The sequence below is a fragment of the Pelodiscus sinensis genome, chromosome 10 (genome assembly GCF_049634645.1).
Source record: "Pelodiscus sinensis isolate JC-2024 chromosome 10, ASM4963464v1, whole genome shotgun sequence".
In the NCBI taxonomy this organism is placed as follows: Eukaryota; Metazoa; Chordata; order Testudines; family Trionychidae; genus Pelodiscus; species Pelodiscus sinensis.
Window position 1 is genome coordinate 51,439,726 of NC_134720.1, and position 16,243 is coordinate 51,455,968.

The window sequence follows — 16,243 nt, forward strand, 5'->3', positions numbered from 1 at the left end:
GGGGAGGGAGCGTGCCCCGAGTCTTTGCCAGGAAACCACGGGCGGCACCAGGTAGTCGTGGGAGCCCTACATGAGCTCAAGGCTGGGTGAGCGGGTGGCAGCAACTTCTGCACAGAGGGGTCCGTCCCCCGGCAAGCCTGGGCCTTGCAAGATCTGAGCAGGGGCCGGGCCTCCCTGACTTGGTCCTACCCCTGCTCCTCAGCAGGCTAATGAGGCTCGGGGCTGCTCATTCCCCTCCGAGGCGTCCCTGGGCAGGATCGCTCCGGGCAGCACGGCTGAAAGCAAAGCCTGACTCCGGGATAGCCCATCCCCAGGCAGCGCATGGGAGGAAGTACCCGGGCCCGGCTCACTGAAAACTGGGGAGGTGTAGGTGGGCTAGTAGGAAAAACGATTTCCCTAGGCGGGTGGGGAAGCGCTGGGCTGGGTTCCCGAGGGAGGGGTGGAATCTCCATCCCTAGAGGTGTTTAAGTCCCGGCTTGACCAAGCCCTGGCTGGGCTGATTGAGTTGGGTTGGTTCTGCTTTGGGCAGGGGCTGGACTCGGTGACTCCTGAGGTCTCCGCCAGCCCTGGGAGTCTATGACAGTACTTGTGCCTAGCAGGCCAGTCGGTGCTGGGTTCATTATCTTACGTGGGGACTCAAGACCATCACCACCCTGACGTGAGGCTGTGAGAGCTGCCTTTGGGGCAGACCGATAGCCTGCCACGTCCACACTGCTGCCTGCCCGGCTGGAAGTTAAAGGTCAGGCTGAAGATCTCCGGGGAGAACCCTTGCGTCTGCCCTGAGCTTCCTTCTCCCGGTAACACAAACTCCGCTCTCCCAGGCTGAATAGGACTTAGTGGCTGCTTCCCCAGTCCCTGACCGTGCAGCGTCTAACTCCTGGCTCCACAAAGCTCGCCACGGTCTCTGGAAACGCGGGAAGCGTTGTGTGAAACCAGATTCCATTCCACCCTGGGCCCTCCGGCTCGCCGGTCGACCCGGGCTGGCTCCTTGCCCTCCTAATTCCTCCTGCTGCTGGACCAGAGCGCAGCTGCTCCAGTCCCCAGCTCTGCAAGAGTCTTACCCAGCAGGGAGCCTCCGCAGAAGGGCTGACCTCCTCTCTGCAGCATGGCGATCCAGGGAGATATGCCTCGCTGGGCGTAGCGACCGCTGGAAATCCGGGCCAGCAAACTCCTGGAAAACTTGGGCTTCCCACACACTGAAACCACAGGGAGTCAGATCAGGAGCAAGAGAGACACGGGCGAAACCCGCCTGAGAGGCCAAGCTGTCTAGAGTAGCCGGAGGCAAATCCCCAGAGCGTTTTTCCGAGTTAGAGTAAAACTGGAGGGAAGGTTTCCTCAGGAGCTCAGGGCTCGGCCTAATCAGACGTTAGTATAAGCCATCAACCCAACGTTGTCTCTAATTGCCCCCAAGTCCTGTGATGCTCCATTCGCCCCCCATCCGACGTCATTTCCCTAAGTCTGTGTGATGGAGTTACTAGGTTACCACCGAGCTAAACAGGGCCCTTTCTCACCCGAGACCAAGCCAGGGGACCACAGGTCTCCAGAGAGAACGGCTCCTGGAGCAACTCACTTTGCAGTCTGTATTCGTTCGATTTTGGAGGGGTTTTTAATTGTAGCCGGACTTTGGGACAAGTCCCCAGCTCTGTGGCTCAGGGATGTTAACGGGTAACCGATTCACCGGCGGCCCAGCCTGAACAGCTCCCACCCTGAGGCATGGCGTGGCACGGCGGGTCTGGGCCGCGCCTGCCAGGCTGGAAAGGCCCCCACCTCCAGTTAACCGGAATGTTTAACGTTCTGTTTAACTGGGCGTTTGTTTACACCCCTACTTATTCTGCAGGCAAGTTGCTAAGGAAGCCGACGGCCGTAGGCGGGGCCAGTTCCAGAGGTGACTAAGTGATTGAGAAGCATAAATAACAGTGAAAGTCAATGGGACTTGTGTTCCTAGATCACCGGAAGTTTGTCTTGCACTGCACTGCCAGCCGGGCTCCGAGGGACTTGTCACAGCAGGACTTGGGTTCTGCCCTCCCCCTGCAGCAGGATCTGGGCCCTGTGCCCTGAGCACTCCCTGCTCTGAATCAGCCTGATTTGAGTGTGGACAGAAAGGCAGCGAGGGCCCACACCTGGGTTTGAGTCTGGATTTCGTGTGCACTCAGGTTCGATACTTTGGAAATCCCTCCAAACGGAGTCAGGGCTTTGGGAGCTGGCTTTTTAAAAACGCTCTTGAGCAGCCTGGCACGTACAGGGCAGCACGGACCCTACCTCCGGCGTGTGCCCCGTTCGTGGTCTCCGCCCGCTAGTCTGTTTAAAGGAAGGCAGGTTTGGAATCGTAGGCTTGGCACTGTGTTGGAGAGGACTGCCCTCAAGGAATTAGCCACTTTGGAAGATGGACTAGCTAGGACAGTGGTGATGCGTGGGCACGGCACATGCCAGCTGGGGATGGTTTGGCATCACAAGAAAAGCTCCAGTTCCCTGCAAGTTGAGCACTTGGGCAGCCACCCAGGAGAGATTCAAACGTTGCCCAGCTGATTAGCAGAGCACCCACAGTCGGGAGCAGGGGTTTGTCCTGGTGGTGCACATCCGCACGTGCCTTAGTGCACAGAACAAAAATGAGTCTGCACACAAGTGACAACATTGGAGGGAACGTTGTGTCTAACACTGAAAACTTTGAAGGCAGCCTTCTAGTTGGCTCCAGTGTTGACACTCTCGTGTCCCTCTGTTTTATCGGAGGGATGTTTGCATGGGGGTTACGTGGTTGTTTCATGAGTTCTCTGCTGCTTCCTAGATGGGGCTTGGTCCTGCTTTGAGGGCAGGGGACTGGACTCGAAGACCTCGCGAGGTCCCTTCCCGTTCTAAGGCTCTATGGTTCTTCTCTGCCCAAACACATCACCGATGGTTTCGATGCAGAGGGCGTGTTTCCCAATATGCTGTTTTCAGCAAGGAGAAGACCTAGTAGGTTGAATCCTACTAACGCACTTCCCTGATTGTGGTCAGGCAGGAATTCCCCACCCAGGGGCACACTGGCAGGATCCGGAGTGATCTAACTTCCCATTGGGAACAGGGATTGTCTGCCCGGATCAAACAGGTGTGTCTGCTTCTGGCTAGCTCCCTGTGGCCTTAGGAGCTGGGTGAGGATGACCGTCATTCTATTTATGACTGGAGCAAGCAGAGGAAAAACCTCGGGGCGCCCACACTTTGCGAGGGGGTGCGCATCCATAAGGAGCCCCCTGGTTGGGGACGGGGGAGCGGCACGGCCCAGCAGTGCGAACGCAGGGTGCGGCAACCCACACACAGTCCCACGAACCCATCTCCCGGTTAGAACAATGCAAGGGCCAGCAGGCCTGCTTTGTACGTAGCATGGCTTTATTTGGTTCCCGGTAGGAACGATACAGCCTGCCCGTACACCGCGCTCGACAGCCGACCGGATGGAGTACAAAAATATAAAACAGACGCGATCCTCTAGCTACGAGGCAAAAGCGGGAGTGCAGGCCGTAGCTGGTGTGTACCATAGACACGTTCCTTTGGACTCTGGACAATCTTGCTCCTTTTAGGCCGTGCTCAAACGGCTGCGGGTCAAAGGCGGAGGTTCTCGCTCAGCGTTTACTCAACTTTTACCCAGGGGAAACTCGCCGGGTCTGAGTAAAACCAAGCCAGATCGGCAAGGTGTGGCTCAGCAGACGTAGCCCTCAGAGGACAGCTCCCCTTCCGTCTTTTGCTATGGGGCACGGGGCTTCCCAAGCACCCGGCGGAGACCAGAGCCGCATGCAAGAGGTGGGCTAAAGGCCTAGCGAGCGAGACACGCCCGGAGTGTGTTTCCTCAGCCTGTAAGAGTCTGTAAGTCCCTCGAAGGGCTTTGGCTGGAAGTAAGTGACACTTGGCTCCCAGGAGGCGTCCGGTCCCTGGGTGCCACCGGCCCGGCCCCTGGCAGGCGCGGAACAGAATGGGAATGTGGCCTGGACACCCTCCGAGAGGGAGAATCCCGCCGTTCCCGCCTGTGCCCGGTGCCGGCTCGAGGCCTGAGCCTCAGGATGGGGCAGGCGGGTACCAACCAGGCGCGGTCAGCAGGGCCGTGACGCCAGCAGGGAGTCGTCTGTGAGCCTGGGGTTCCGCACAGTTCGGGGGCTGGGACGTCAGGCTGAAGCCATCCCACCTCGGGAATGTGAGGCAGCTCCCATAGGTAACCCCGGGAAACATGGGAGATTTCACTCACCCTGGGGCCCCTCCGGCTCAAAACAGCAGGGGCCACACCTCCGGGGCAGGGAAGTTCAAGGGAAGGACGGCTGTGAACTCAGCCTGCCAAGCCACACAGCTCTGGAAGTAAAAAACCAGCACTATGGAGCACTTGAAAGACTAACAAGTCTTTAAAGTGCTACCTAGTCCTGTTTTTTGCTTCAGCTACACCAGACTAACACGGCTCCGTTTCTATCACCGCTCTGGAAGTGTGTGTGCATGTGTGTGTGTGTTTGTGTATGTGTTTTTGTTTGTGTGTGTGTGTGTGTGTGTGTGTGGCGTGGATGCAAGCCCCCTCCCCTGCCTGGCTTTGTTCTGCTCCACCTTCGGCCTGTATTGCTCTGGGAACACGGTGGGTTTGCTACCAAGAGGGATGCGGCGTCTGGCCAGGCTCTGAGGGTGGGGAGCTCCCAGCTCATGGGCACATGGGGGGCTGCCCCGCTCTGAGATAAAGCTCTGGGCTGGGGGGACGGGGGGAGAAAGCAAAGCCAGGGCCCTGTACATACAGAGGTCTCATCACTGCACCTCCGGGCCTGGGCACAGACTTCGCACAGATGTCCCAGGTGTGAGGGGCAGGACGATGCTAGACGAGGACAGGGAGCCAGGACACCCCCGCCCCCCGGGGAAAGGAGCGGGATGGGTTCACACCCTGTGTGCCCATGTGCCCGCCCCGAGCAGCCAGCCCGGTGCGGCTCTACGCAGTCCCAGCGCAGAGAAGACGGCGGCAGGTACAGCAGGGGCAGACGGGCAGCTGCCAGGGCAGGCCTGAGCCACACTGGCCCTGCCGTCGATGAGGAAAGCCTGCCCCTGGTCTGGCTCACCGGTGGGCTCGATTCGGGACTGGCTTGTGCCGGTGAACCTCACTCCTGAGGTTGCTGAAGTGGAGTGACTCTGGATCTACACCAGTGTAAATGGTATCTGGATCCGGCCCGCTGGCTCGGCCTCACTCGCCAAATGTGCTTGAGACAATTACAAATGGCAACGAGACGCTCGTGTGATTGGTGGGATCAGAGCACGGGCGTCTGCGGCCAGGCTGAACCCATCCTCGCTCTGGAGTGTGATGCGGTTTCCGTGGGCAACCCGGCAGGTTTGACTCCTGCCTGTGGGAAGCCTCCCTCGAAGCAGCCTGGGGCCCAGCCGGCGCGGGAGAGAAGGGAAGATGCAGGCCAAGCAAGAGGCGCCTGCCTTCGAGGCCAGGCTGAGGCGTGGCAGCCGAGCCAGGAGCACGCCCCGCGCTGTGGTGACCAAACGCGGCTGGGCGGGATGCCAGGGCAGGGCCCAGGGAGGGCTGAGGAGAAGCCGGACCCAGTGCGAACGCAGGGTGGGAGGGAGCCGGGTCCAGAGGGAGGCTGCCCGACGGTTTCAAAGCAAAAGCACCGGAAACGGCCGATGCGCTTGGCCCTGAGCGTGGCGAGAGGGGTGGGGGGCGTGAGGGGGGACAGGCGCGTGCAGGGAGCCGCCAAGCGGGGAAGGCTGAGGAACGGCGGTGGGGGGAGGCGGAAGCTCACAGCTCTCAGAAGATGGGGCGGGGGGGGGGGGGACTATCTGGTTTCACTCTGGATTCGGGTTACTGACGGCTCCCTGGCGCTGAACGAGCTCCCCCGCCGGAGTTTGGTTTGAAAATACAGCAGGGTCCCGCGCTCTGAAGAACCCCACCTCCTCCCCGGTTACGGCTCCGGAAGAGGGGCCCGGAGTCAGGGGCCCTGTGTTGTTACCGCCGGGTTTTCCTGCCCTGCCCCACCCCGGAGCAGTGGCAGAAGCGGGGGCAGCACAAAGGAGTGTCCTGGCTTGGCAGCCACGGGTGCTGAGGGCCTTTCTGTGCCCAGCCAGGCAGCGACCGGGCACGGCTTTCCCTACGAGCGTCCTGGCCACCCTGGTAGGCAGAGGTCCGTCGGCACAGCCCCACCCGCTCCTGGGCTCCTCCGTGGCGACGCCAGCCCAGGGGCCAGGCCCCGGGGGGTATTTTCTGGGTGACTGTGACTCCTGACCTGCTGAGGCGCCTGGCCGAGGCCCGCCAGCTCATTCCCGTGGGCCGCCGCGCGGGCACACCCCTGAGAGCGCCTGAAGGGGCAGACCCCGTGAAATAAGGCTGGGGAGGGGATGCAGGGGGGGAGGAGATTGGGTGTTGCTGCTATTGGTGGCAAAAGAGCAGAGTCGTGCCTGCTGGCTGGGGGGAAGGGAGCTCATCTCTCCGGCTCAGGATCCTGGAATGGCCCCTTGAGCGAGGACCCCATCTGCTCCTCCACCCAGTCCACGTAGTTGGACACTTTGGTGTACACCCCGTACACTTGCTTGCTGCCGCACTCCTCCGGCCCGCCCCACGAGACCAGGCCTTGGGCCACCCACCGCTGGGTCCCGGGGTCCTGGATGATGAAGGCTCCTCCGCTGTCCCCCAGGCAGGTGTCCTTCCCGCCTTCGTAGTAGCCGGCGCAGAACATGTTCTCGGTCACGCTGTAGTTCCCCGAGCGGGACTCGTAGCTGGTCTTGCACTCGGCGTGCAGCACCACCGGCAGCTTGACGTACTGCAGGGTGTCCGACAGCGTCCTCATCCCCGAGCTGATGAGCTCGTCCACGGTCACGTTGGGGTTGGAGATGCCCCAGCCAGCCACCAGGCCCACGGTGTGGGGGTGCGGCCCCTCCAGCTCGTGCGCGAACTGGGGCAGGCAGACGGGCATCACGTGGGGGCCCATGGTCACCGCCTGCGTCAGCTTGACCAGGGCGATGTCGTGGTTGTAGTTCTGGATGTCGAAGCCCTCGTGCAGCACGATGGCCGCCACGCTCCGGTTGGCGGCGTCCTGCTTCTGCCGCACGTCGTGCAGGCCCAGGTAGACGGTGACGTGCTCTTTGGACACGGGGATGACGGTGTTGTCCCGCCGCTGGGAGCGGAGGACGTGGGCTGCCGTCAGCACCCAGGAGTCGGAGAGCAGGGCCCCGCTGCCGAACCACTTGTCGTTGGGGACCCGGGACGTGTCCTCGACCACGATCAGGGCCTGCCACGGGAAGAAGCCAGGCTCCGCGTTGCGCCCCCCGATGATGCGCTTGATTATCCCGGGTAGGGGGCGGACGGGCTTGCCACACACTGGGGAGAGAAAGGACAAGGGAGTTAATCCAACAGGGTCCGCACCTCCACAGGAAGAGCAGAAAAGGGATTCTCCAGTAGATTATGCCAGTGCGGCTCTGTCTCCTAAGAACCACGGTCTCTTATTTCTACGCCCACGGGACAGTCCTCGTTCTGGAGAGCACGTGTGCTGGAAAAGACCCAACACCCCTGCAGGTCCCTACGATGAACGCACCAGGGTGCGGAGCAGGCTGGGTTTTAATGACAGTCCCATGGCCCTCTCTGTTACCTCTGGGAGAAGGGCACGTGCGGATTTTCAGCCTTATTTCAGTCCCTAAAGGTGGTCCCTGGCTCCATCGCTTGGCACCTTCCTAGCCCCGTTCTGCTGCGAACGTCAGACAGGGCCGACCTGGGCTGCTTCAGTGCCTGCTGAAACCTAGGGGGCTGCCCCGCATCTGTCTCCAGGGCTGTGCAGTCCAGCAGACAGGGCACTGGAAGGCACCTCAGGAGACCTGGGTTCTAGTCCTACCCTGAGTGGTGGGTGAAAGGAAGGCTGGGGAAGGCAAGCTCTGCCCCCAGGGGAGCCAAGGCCCCCACCCTACAGTTAGTGTCCTGGGGGTGGAGACTGGGCAGGGCCAGGCTGGCAGTGTGGGAAGGCAATGCCTTTCCCTGCCTGTGATCCTGGGCACTCAATTTGTGCCTCAGTTTCCCCTTCCCCTATTTTTTGGGCTTGTCTATTTAGACAGTGCTGGAATGAGACCCGGGTGTCCTGACTCTCACAGCCTGGCCTCTTGGTCATCTGCTTTCCCTGGGCGGCCTCCGAGCTGCACGTATTTAATGAACTTAACTCCCCTTCCGCTCTGCTACCAATTCATGCGTTACCCCTGCCAGCCTCGGGCAGGGTCTCCTCTGAGTGCATGACTCACGCTGCAGGAAGGACGCGTGTGGCGCAGGCCTGTGGCATAATCTACCCGCAATGATGCATGCACGCCGCCTCGCGCTATCCATCATTGCCCTTTCGAAGCCCAGAATACCTGCATGGGGGGCGGGAGGGGAGGCGGGAAGAGTTTGAACACTCTCCACCTGCTCAACGCCCCCCCTTCGCCCCGAACCATGGAAGAGTCCCGCCGCTAGTGCCCCCTGCCTGCCATTGGAAGGTCTTCGGCTCCAGCTGGCAAGGAAACAGAACAAAAGCAAGTCGTCCGATCCCCGCCCCGCCCTGGAGCCGGCTGGCGGATCTGTGGGACTCGACAGCCCCCGTGTTTTCCATTACTGGGCTGGGCAAGCCCAGCTGGGATTTGATGCCTGCGCAGATGAAGTCGATCTGATCCCAAGACTGGCTCAGGTAATGGGATGGACGTCGTTCCTGTCTGTCCCCATCGGAGACCTCAGGGCCAACCTCTGTGGCTGCAGAAGCAGCGCTGGTTTTCTGGCAGGAAAAGCATTCAGCTCCCTAATGCCTATCGCTGGGCTGATGGCCAAAGAGCCTCGGAAAGGAGGTGCTGCCTGACCCCGATCTCGCCGGCCCGGGTCTGGCACTGATGTGACTCAGTAGATTTCACAGGGCCAAGCAGCCAAGCAGCTAAGCCTTAACCACACCGGAAAGCCAACGATTTCGCTCGGGGTTTGCTCCTGTGTCATTAAGGGTCTTTAAGGGCAGCATCAGGGTCTTTGCTCCTGTGTCATTAAGGGCAGCATCAGGGTCTTTGTCAGCAGACCACGGATGTGGGGATCATCCCACTTATGCACGGACCCCAAAATATCAGGCCTGTGTTGCTTTGCTTCTGCAGCGCCCTCGCCCAGCCCGGCCATCCTCTGTGCTTCAGTGACAAACCAGGTTGCAATTTAAGTGGGCATCGTGACACGATGCTTTAATTGGTGCTGTTAACAGGACAAGGGTAAACTGGTGCGAAATAAAGACCCCACCCAGCAAAATAAATACAGAAATAAAAGAGAGAAATAATAAATAGGAATAGGCAGCAGGTTTAAGACAAATAAAAGGGAGCATATCTGGCCACAACACACCGTTAACCTGTGGAACTCCTTGCCAGAGGATGTTGTGAAGGCCAAGACTATATAACAGGATTCACTTGATGATTCCCTGTTCTGTTCTCTCCCTCTGGGGCACCTAGATTGGCTACTGTGGGCAGACAGGACCCTGGGCTAGATGGACCTTTGGGCTGACCCAATATGGCCATTCTTCTACTCTGATAACAAGGGGTGCTCTAGCCTAGCAAGGCTCTCCTTTGTGCTTCAGTGACAAACCAGGTTGCAATTTAAGTGGGCACCGTGACACGATGCTTTAATCGGTGCTGCTAACAGGACAAGGGTAACCTGATGCGAAATAAAGACCCCACCCAGCAAAATAAAGACAGAAATAAAAGAGAGAAATAATAAACACGAGTCTAACTCTGGGATTCAGATACAGACGTGTACTTTGGAGGGGGCGGACTGGCTACATAAGCAGATGAGGTTGATTCATGGCTCACAGCCACATCCTCAGCCCAATAGACAGCTCTGCCTCTCCAAAGAGGTCCCCAGCGGGTAAGGAGGGACAATAGCATCGAGCTGCCTGATATGGACCAGGGACTGATCAGTTTCATTCCACCGTGCTGCCTAATTTGTTACCCCAGCCTGAGCTTGTGCTGTCTGACACCCACCGGGGAAAGGTGACTTGTAAAGATGGGCCTTCTAGAAGTGGCTCTGTGTGTGTGTGTGTAACAACCACACCGGAAAACAAATCCGAGCTGTCTTCACTGACCCTTTTGCGCAAAAGTTTTGCGCAAAAGGACTTTTGCCCGAACGGGAGCAGCATAGTATTTCCACAAAAACACTGACACTCTTACATGAGATTATCAGTGCTTTTGCGGAAATTCAAGCGGCCAGTGCAGACAGCTGGAAAGTGTTTCCAGAAAAGCGGCTGATTTTCCAGAAAAACTGGCCAGTCTAGACACAGCCTAGGTGTGTGGGTTACATGTGTACGTGTATGTATGTTCGCATGCACATGCATATGTGTACACGCACGTATGTGTATATGTGTGGGCATGTGTGTGTGTACACGAGTATGTGTGTGTCTGTACTGCACGCACATATATGTGTGTAGCTGTGTGTGTGTGTGGACATGCATGTGCGGATGTGTATATGTGCGTGTCCACACGTGTGTCTGTACAGGCACATGCATATACAGGCGTGCACATGTGCATGCATGTGAGTACACGTCTGCACATGGGAGTACACATGTATGCACATGCATCTGTATGCGTGTGGACATGCATGTGTGTGCGCGCGTGCGTGTTTAAGTTCTCTCCCTTTTCAAATGCTGTCAGGAATACAAAATGCACTTAGCCAAACAGCGCTGGCCAGCTGTCAGCCTGCCGGAAAGCGGCCTTCCCCCCTAGGGACATGGCATAGGGTTAGCGGAAGCTGCTCCTGCCAAATATTTATTCTAACGAAATGTAGACCAAGCCCTGAAGGCGCTGGCAGGGCTCTTGCTCACGGCAGCTGGAGGGTGCGGCGCAGCGGCCGGGGGGCGGGGTTACGTGCCGGTGGGCGACTGGCTTGAGGGAAGGGGGAGGGAGTCTGAGGCCGGCTGAACCAGCACTGCTCTCTGGACAGCTCGCTCCCTCTGTCCGTCATGTCCCCCGAGGGGATCAGAGACGGGAGCCCCTGGCTCGCCAGCCCCATCGGAAGCCCCGATGACTAAAGGCAAAATGTTTGTCACCTCAGGCCAGAAGGAGCTTGCCACAGTCCTGGCCACAAGGCTGGTCCTCAGTGTCCAAGGGGGAGCTTGCCTGGGGACCGTTACGGCCACTCACTGCTGGAAATGGTTGCCTAGGCAAAGCCCCAGGCCCGGCCATTCCCATGGTCCCTGGGGTGCTGAAGAGAGGTAACTACAGAGCCACAACATCCTTTGTTCTCTGCCTTTGGGATACAGGCCACCATCATCCTTAACCCCCCCGCACCAGGCCCTCCATCTCCATTGGCCAGGAAACCTTGGGACTCCCCTGGGGGGCTGCATCCCTTTCTGTGGAACAAGGCCTGGGTCCCCAATGAGACTGCGGTGCCCAGTTCAGGGAGGGGGCTGGCAACGGGACAGGAAGCTCTGAACTCAGTGTAACTACCAGCAGGCAGATTCAAACCTGGGACCTCAGCGTAGGGCCCTCTACAGCCTGAGCTATAAAGCCAGCCGGCTCTCAGCCCAGCCTGTCGAGCGCCCGCACTCTTGTCTCTCGCTGTCCGTGGTCTGCGTGACACTCCACGGGGCAGCGACCCACCCCCGGCAGGAGTGGGGGTTACCCCCGCTCAGCCCGGAGGGACCGAAGCGACGTCAGCCTGGGTTCGCGGGAGGCGGGAGGTCAGCCTAGACATCCCAAAGGCTCCTTCAGGAGGCTTCCGGCGCACGTGTTCCCTGCCCATGCTGGGGCCAGGAGCGGAGCTGGTTACGATGGAGTCAGGCCACTGGAGCCAGCAGGAGTGGGAGCGGAAGCTGAACCCCGCAGAGGAGAGGGAAGTTTCTTATTGCTGCATTTATTGCTCCCTGAAAGGCCTGGGCACCGGAGCCCTTGGCCCCTCCACGGAACAGGCACCGCAGCAGTGGCTGTGGCAGGAGACTGGGCCGCCGCCGTGGTGGTGGCAAAACCCGATGCGGATCCTCATCTCGCAGCTTGGTCTTGCTCTGGATCGAGCGGGAAGGGTGAGCCTTTGAAACTTGCTATCCCTGCACTCTCTGGGTGAGGGGCGATTCGCCAGCCAAGCCCCCGTGGGACTAGTCTTCCTGGCCAATGTCCCCTCAAAGTTTCCCCGTCGGTGTGTGGAATGAATTTTGTTGTGTGCACCAAGGCATGTGCAGATGTGCACCACACATAGACGCACATGCTGCTGGCTGTGGTCAGCTCTACCAATTAGTTGGGTGGGACCTGAATCTCTCCTGGACCGCCGCCCAAGTGCTCAGCTCACAGGGAACCCTGCTTCAGTCCTAGATGAGCGAACAAAGCCTTCATACAGGAGTGCAGGGCTGCAGGGTGTTTGAACAACGACGCCCAGGACAAGACCATGAAAGGAGTCTGGGAGACCTGACGGCGCGGCAGCAAACAGCCCGGAAGCTGTGTGCGGGGGCTGGCCCTGCGGCCGGTGAGATCTGGGGGCGTTGTGAGAAGCAGAGGGAAAGGGGAGGAGAGGGTTTCTCTAGGGCAGACAGTGCGGCCCAGCTGAGCCATGTGACGAGCTAGCAGGCCCCGGGTGGCAATAAGACAGGACCTGTCGGAAACGTGAAGTGGCTTTCAGCGCTGGGCACCCGCGGGGGCTCCGCCTTTCCCAGGACAAAGCAGCGGCGAGCTAGAGGAGCGGAGGTGGGCGAGGACCCAAGACATCCCCACGTTTTGCTGCCTCTCTCTGTGGCTCAGACTCTAGGCTTTGAATCAGGGGTGGGGGACCTGAGGCCGGATGCGGCCCCCGGATTGCTTGGATCCAGCCCCCGAGGCTCAGGGCTCCCACAGCAGTGGGGAGCTGGTGCTAGCACGCCAGCCCCTCCACTGCCTTTCCCCCGTGGGGCTGGGGCCCACGAAATCTACTAGCCTGGCCCCCCCAGGCTCTGGTGTGCGAGGGGAAAGTGGGGAGGGTCTCTCTGCTTGCGTGCGGCCCCCAACTGATTTTTCTGTGGGTTACTAGCCCCTCTCCAAAAAAGCTTCCCCACCCCTGCTTTCTAAATGCGCCTAACACGCTGCATTCCCGTGGGTCTACCCAGAGAAAACCTGTTACCAGCCACCGGGGCTAGGTGGACGCCACCTAATCAACAGCGCGAGGTGGCCCGAATGCAGACATCGGAGCTAGGAGCCGAATTCCCCCCCTTGACACTGCCTCTCTCTGTGGCCTGTGGCCTGTCCCTTAGTGACTCAGCCACAGTGTTGCCAGCGGTAAAGCAGGGCTAGCGAGGACCCACCGGCGAATGGGTGCAGAGCACGGGGGCCATTGGAGAGCACGCCTAGAGGGGGACTCTCTTGGGCCGGTATTTAAAGACCCGCCCTGCTGGGCGTCTGATTTTTGCTGGGCTCGTGGGAGGCTGCCCGAGGCGGGTTCTAAGGGGCTGTCCACCCTGGGCCACGTCCCACCAGTGCAATCCCGTGGGTACCTGCAGAGGCTGTCGGGGCAGGGTTTGGCCACCGCAATAGAGATGGGCCCCGAACCCACCCCTGGAGCTCAGCTCCTGTGGCGTGTGGGGTGGTCGGAAGCCAACCCCCCGTGGCACACAGCTCTGCCCTGCGTGTCCCTGCCGGCCTGACCAGCCCCCGACCCTCGTCCTAGCCCGTACCAGTCGCATCGCGCCCTGTTACCCCTTGTAGAGCGAATGCTGCTCCGGCCGACGCCGGCACAAGCCACCCCCTCCCCGGCGGCGGCTCCTTACCTGGGCGGCACGACGGCAGCGCGGTCCCCAGCTCCTCGCTCCTCCACACCCCCGTCGCGTCACAGGTGTACCTGCCTGGAAGAGAGCAGCCTGTGACCCGGGAGCACGATGCACACCCGCTCCTCCGGCCGCCTGTTGCCTGGACCACCCCACAGCCACAGCCTGCGGGGTTACCCGGGTTAGTGGCACCGCCGGCTGCGGCTGTCGGTCTGGCGCCCAGGGGCGCACGCTCCGCCGACAGCCGGGGGCCATCTGGAGTCTGGGAGCCAGCCTGGGGCCCGGGAGGTGTGTTGGGGGGGAGTCGGATTGTGTGAAAGGCCCCTCCACTGCTCCCCCTCCCCCCGATGATTTTCCAGGGCAGGGAGAAATGAAGGGCATCTGCACGCCCGTGTGTATGGGGATTTGCGCTCCCCTGCCGGCCTCTCCGGCGGCTTGTGGTCTGTCCTGCCCCTGCTGGCCATGGGCCCATTTGCTTCTCCTTCCCAGGCTGTCAGGCCCTGCTAACATAATGCAGGACAGATGGGCTGGGCTGGTTCCCTGCAGGCGCCCGCCATGCCAAAGGTGATTGCGCACTCGGGCAGGGCCCGGGAGACGGGGGAGCAGCGGGGTCCAGAGCAAGGGGGCTGGGATGTGAGCAGATCCTGCCGATCGCCACGCCTCCCCCGGAGCGGCCGGGCTGGGTCTCTGGATGGGTCGGGGGCACGTCCACGGGTGCCGGAGGGGGGCTGAGAGCGCAAACGCGGCCCATGGAGGTTTGCAACGCCGCGCGCCCCACGCGGGGCCGGGCGGAGCGTGGAAAGCAGAGCCCTGGCGTGCAGGAAACCCATGGGAGTCAGGCACCGAAAGTGATAGAAATGTAGCCGTGTTAGTCTGGGGTGGCTGAAGCAAAATGCAGGACAATGTAGCACTTTAAAGACTAACAAGATGGTTTATTAGATGATGAGCTTTCGTGGGCCAGACCCACTTCCTTAGATCAAAAAAATCTTTTGATCTGAGGAAGTGGGTCTGGCCCACGAAAGCTCATCATCTAATAAACCATCTTGTTAGTCTTTAAAGTGCTACATTGTCCTGCATTTTGCTTCAGGCACCGAAAGGCACTTGCAATGCTGCTCAGAGCAGGCCGGGGCCAGCGGTGGCTGCAGACATGGGCGGTGGTGAAGGTAGGGCCAAGCAAGCCCCCAGCCCTGCTCCTTCTGCCCCAGCTTTGCCCTTTCTGCCAGGGCCCCGCCCCCTTCCCAGGCTCCGCCCTCCACAGAGGCCAGCCCCGCACGAGGAAGTGGAGTGGCCCTGGAGCACAGGGAGGGCGGGTGCTGGGGGCAGCAACACTCCGCCCCAGTGTGCCTCCAGCCGGCATTCCGGGGGCGGAGTCTGGGCGGGGCCAGGCTGGCGGGTTGGGAAGGCAACGCCTCCCCCTGCCTAGCGCACCTGCCACCGCCGGCTGCAGACCCTCCCCGTAAGGGGAGCCGAGCTGTGACCTGGCTGCCAATGGAAGTGGAGCCCTGACCACAGGAAGTCAGGCTGTTTGCACCCAGCAGGCAAAGACCCTCAGCCCCGCTGCTCCCAGCCCGGGACAGCTGACTCCGGCTGGGGCCTGGGCTGTATAGGGCAGCGTAGATGCTCGGGCTGGAGTCCTTCCCCCTTGCGGGCTCTCAGCGCCCAGGAGGCACACGGGAGCATCCGGTGTCTGACCGGGACGCCCGGTTGAAAAGGGACCTGGCAGCTCTGGGCAGCCCCGGGCTGCTAAAGTCCGGACGCTGGTGCCGGGGGGCTCGGGGCTCCCTGCCTGCCCTGGCTCCGCACGACCCCTAGAAGTTCACCCCAGGCTCCCATTGGCCGTGGTTCCTGGCCAATGGGAGCTGTAGGGTGGCCCCTGTGGGCGGGGCTCCCTGTGCTTAGGACTGGACATGCCAGCTGCTTCCAGAGGTCAGCACCGCCTGGCCAGAGCCCGCCCCTGAACCCCGTCCGGCACCCCAACCCCCTGCCCCAGCCTGGAGCCCCCTCCGCACCCGGAACCCCTCATTCGTGGCCCCACCTCCTCCCATCCCCCACCCGCCTGCCCCAGCCCAGTGAAAGTGAGCGCGGGTGGGGGAGAGCGAGCGACGGAGGGAGGGGGCACGGAGCCCCTCCCACCCCTGCCTGGCCGCAGCCCCTGAGCCCCTCCCCCGGCAGCGGAGAGCCTCACCAGTGATATTTGGGGCCATCTGATAGTAGGGGTGCTGGCAGGCGTACTGGACCCCGGAGCGGTACGTGGTGAGGTTGTTTCGCGTGGCGAAGGTGACGGACCCGTGCTCCAGCTCTGCGGGGGCTTTGCAGTCAGCAACTGAAAAGCCGCAAGGAAAGGAGAGTTTAGGCGCCGGCGGGCAGATCCCGTCTCCGCAGGCTCCGCCCACGGCCTCTGCGCAATATCGCTACAGGGGCCATGCATGGCTTGCTCCTGGGGGCGTTTCGAAGGGGCCCATATAGCCGCCGGTCTGCCAGCGCTTCCAGACCTAGCCCTGCTGCAGGTCGGGACGTGCACAAGTGAGGTTATTTTAACCTGTCTGCAATGGTCCCTTTAA

General features: G+C 60.8%; 1 protein-coding gene across 4 annotated transcripts in view; it reads right to left on the reverse strand.

Moving 5' to 3' along the window:
- The window catches only part of MASP1 (MBL associated serine protease 1), a 60,262-nt gene that overhangs the window by 6,427 nt on the left and 37,592 nt on the right, over positions 1-16,243 (reverse strand). For 2 of the 4 annotated variants that reach the window (XM_075938223.1, XM_075938225.1), the window contains 3 exons: positions 15,868-16,005; positions 13,686-13,760; positions 3,343-7,306 (listed from right to left, as the gene is read on the reverse strand). In XM_075938223.1, the coding sequence (XP_075794338.1) occupies positions 6,411-7,306; positions 13,686-13,760; positions 15,868-16,005 (1,109 nt within the window). In that variant the 3' untranslated portion in view covers positions 3,343-6,410. Of the gene's footprint in view, positions 1-1,061; positions 1,197-3,342; positions 7,307-8,319; positions 8,457-13,685; positions 13,761-15,867; positions 16,006-16,243 lie in introns of those variants that run through there. The other 2 variants (XR_012906329.1, XM_075938224.1) reach the window with 2 other exon arrangements.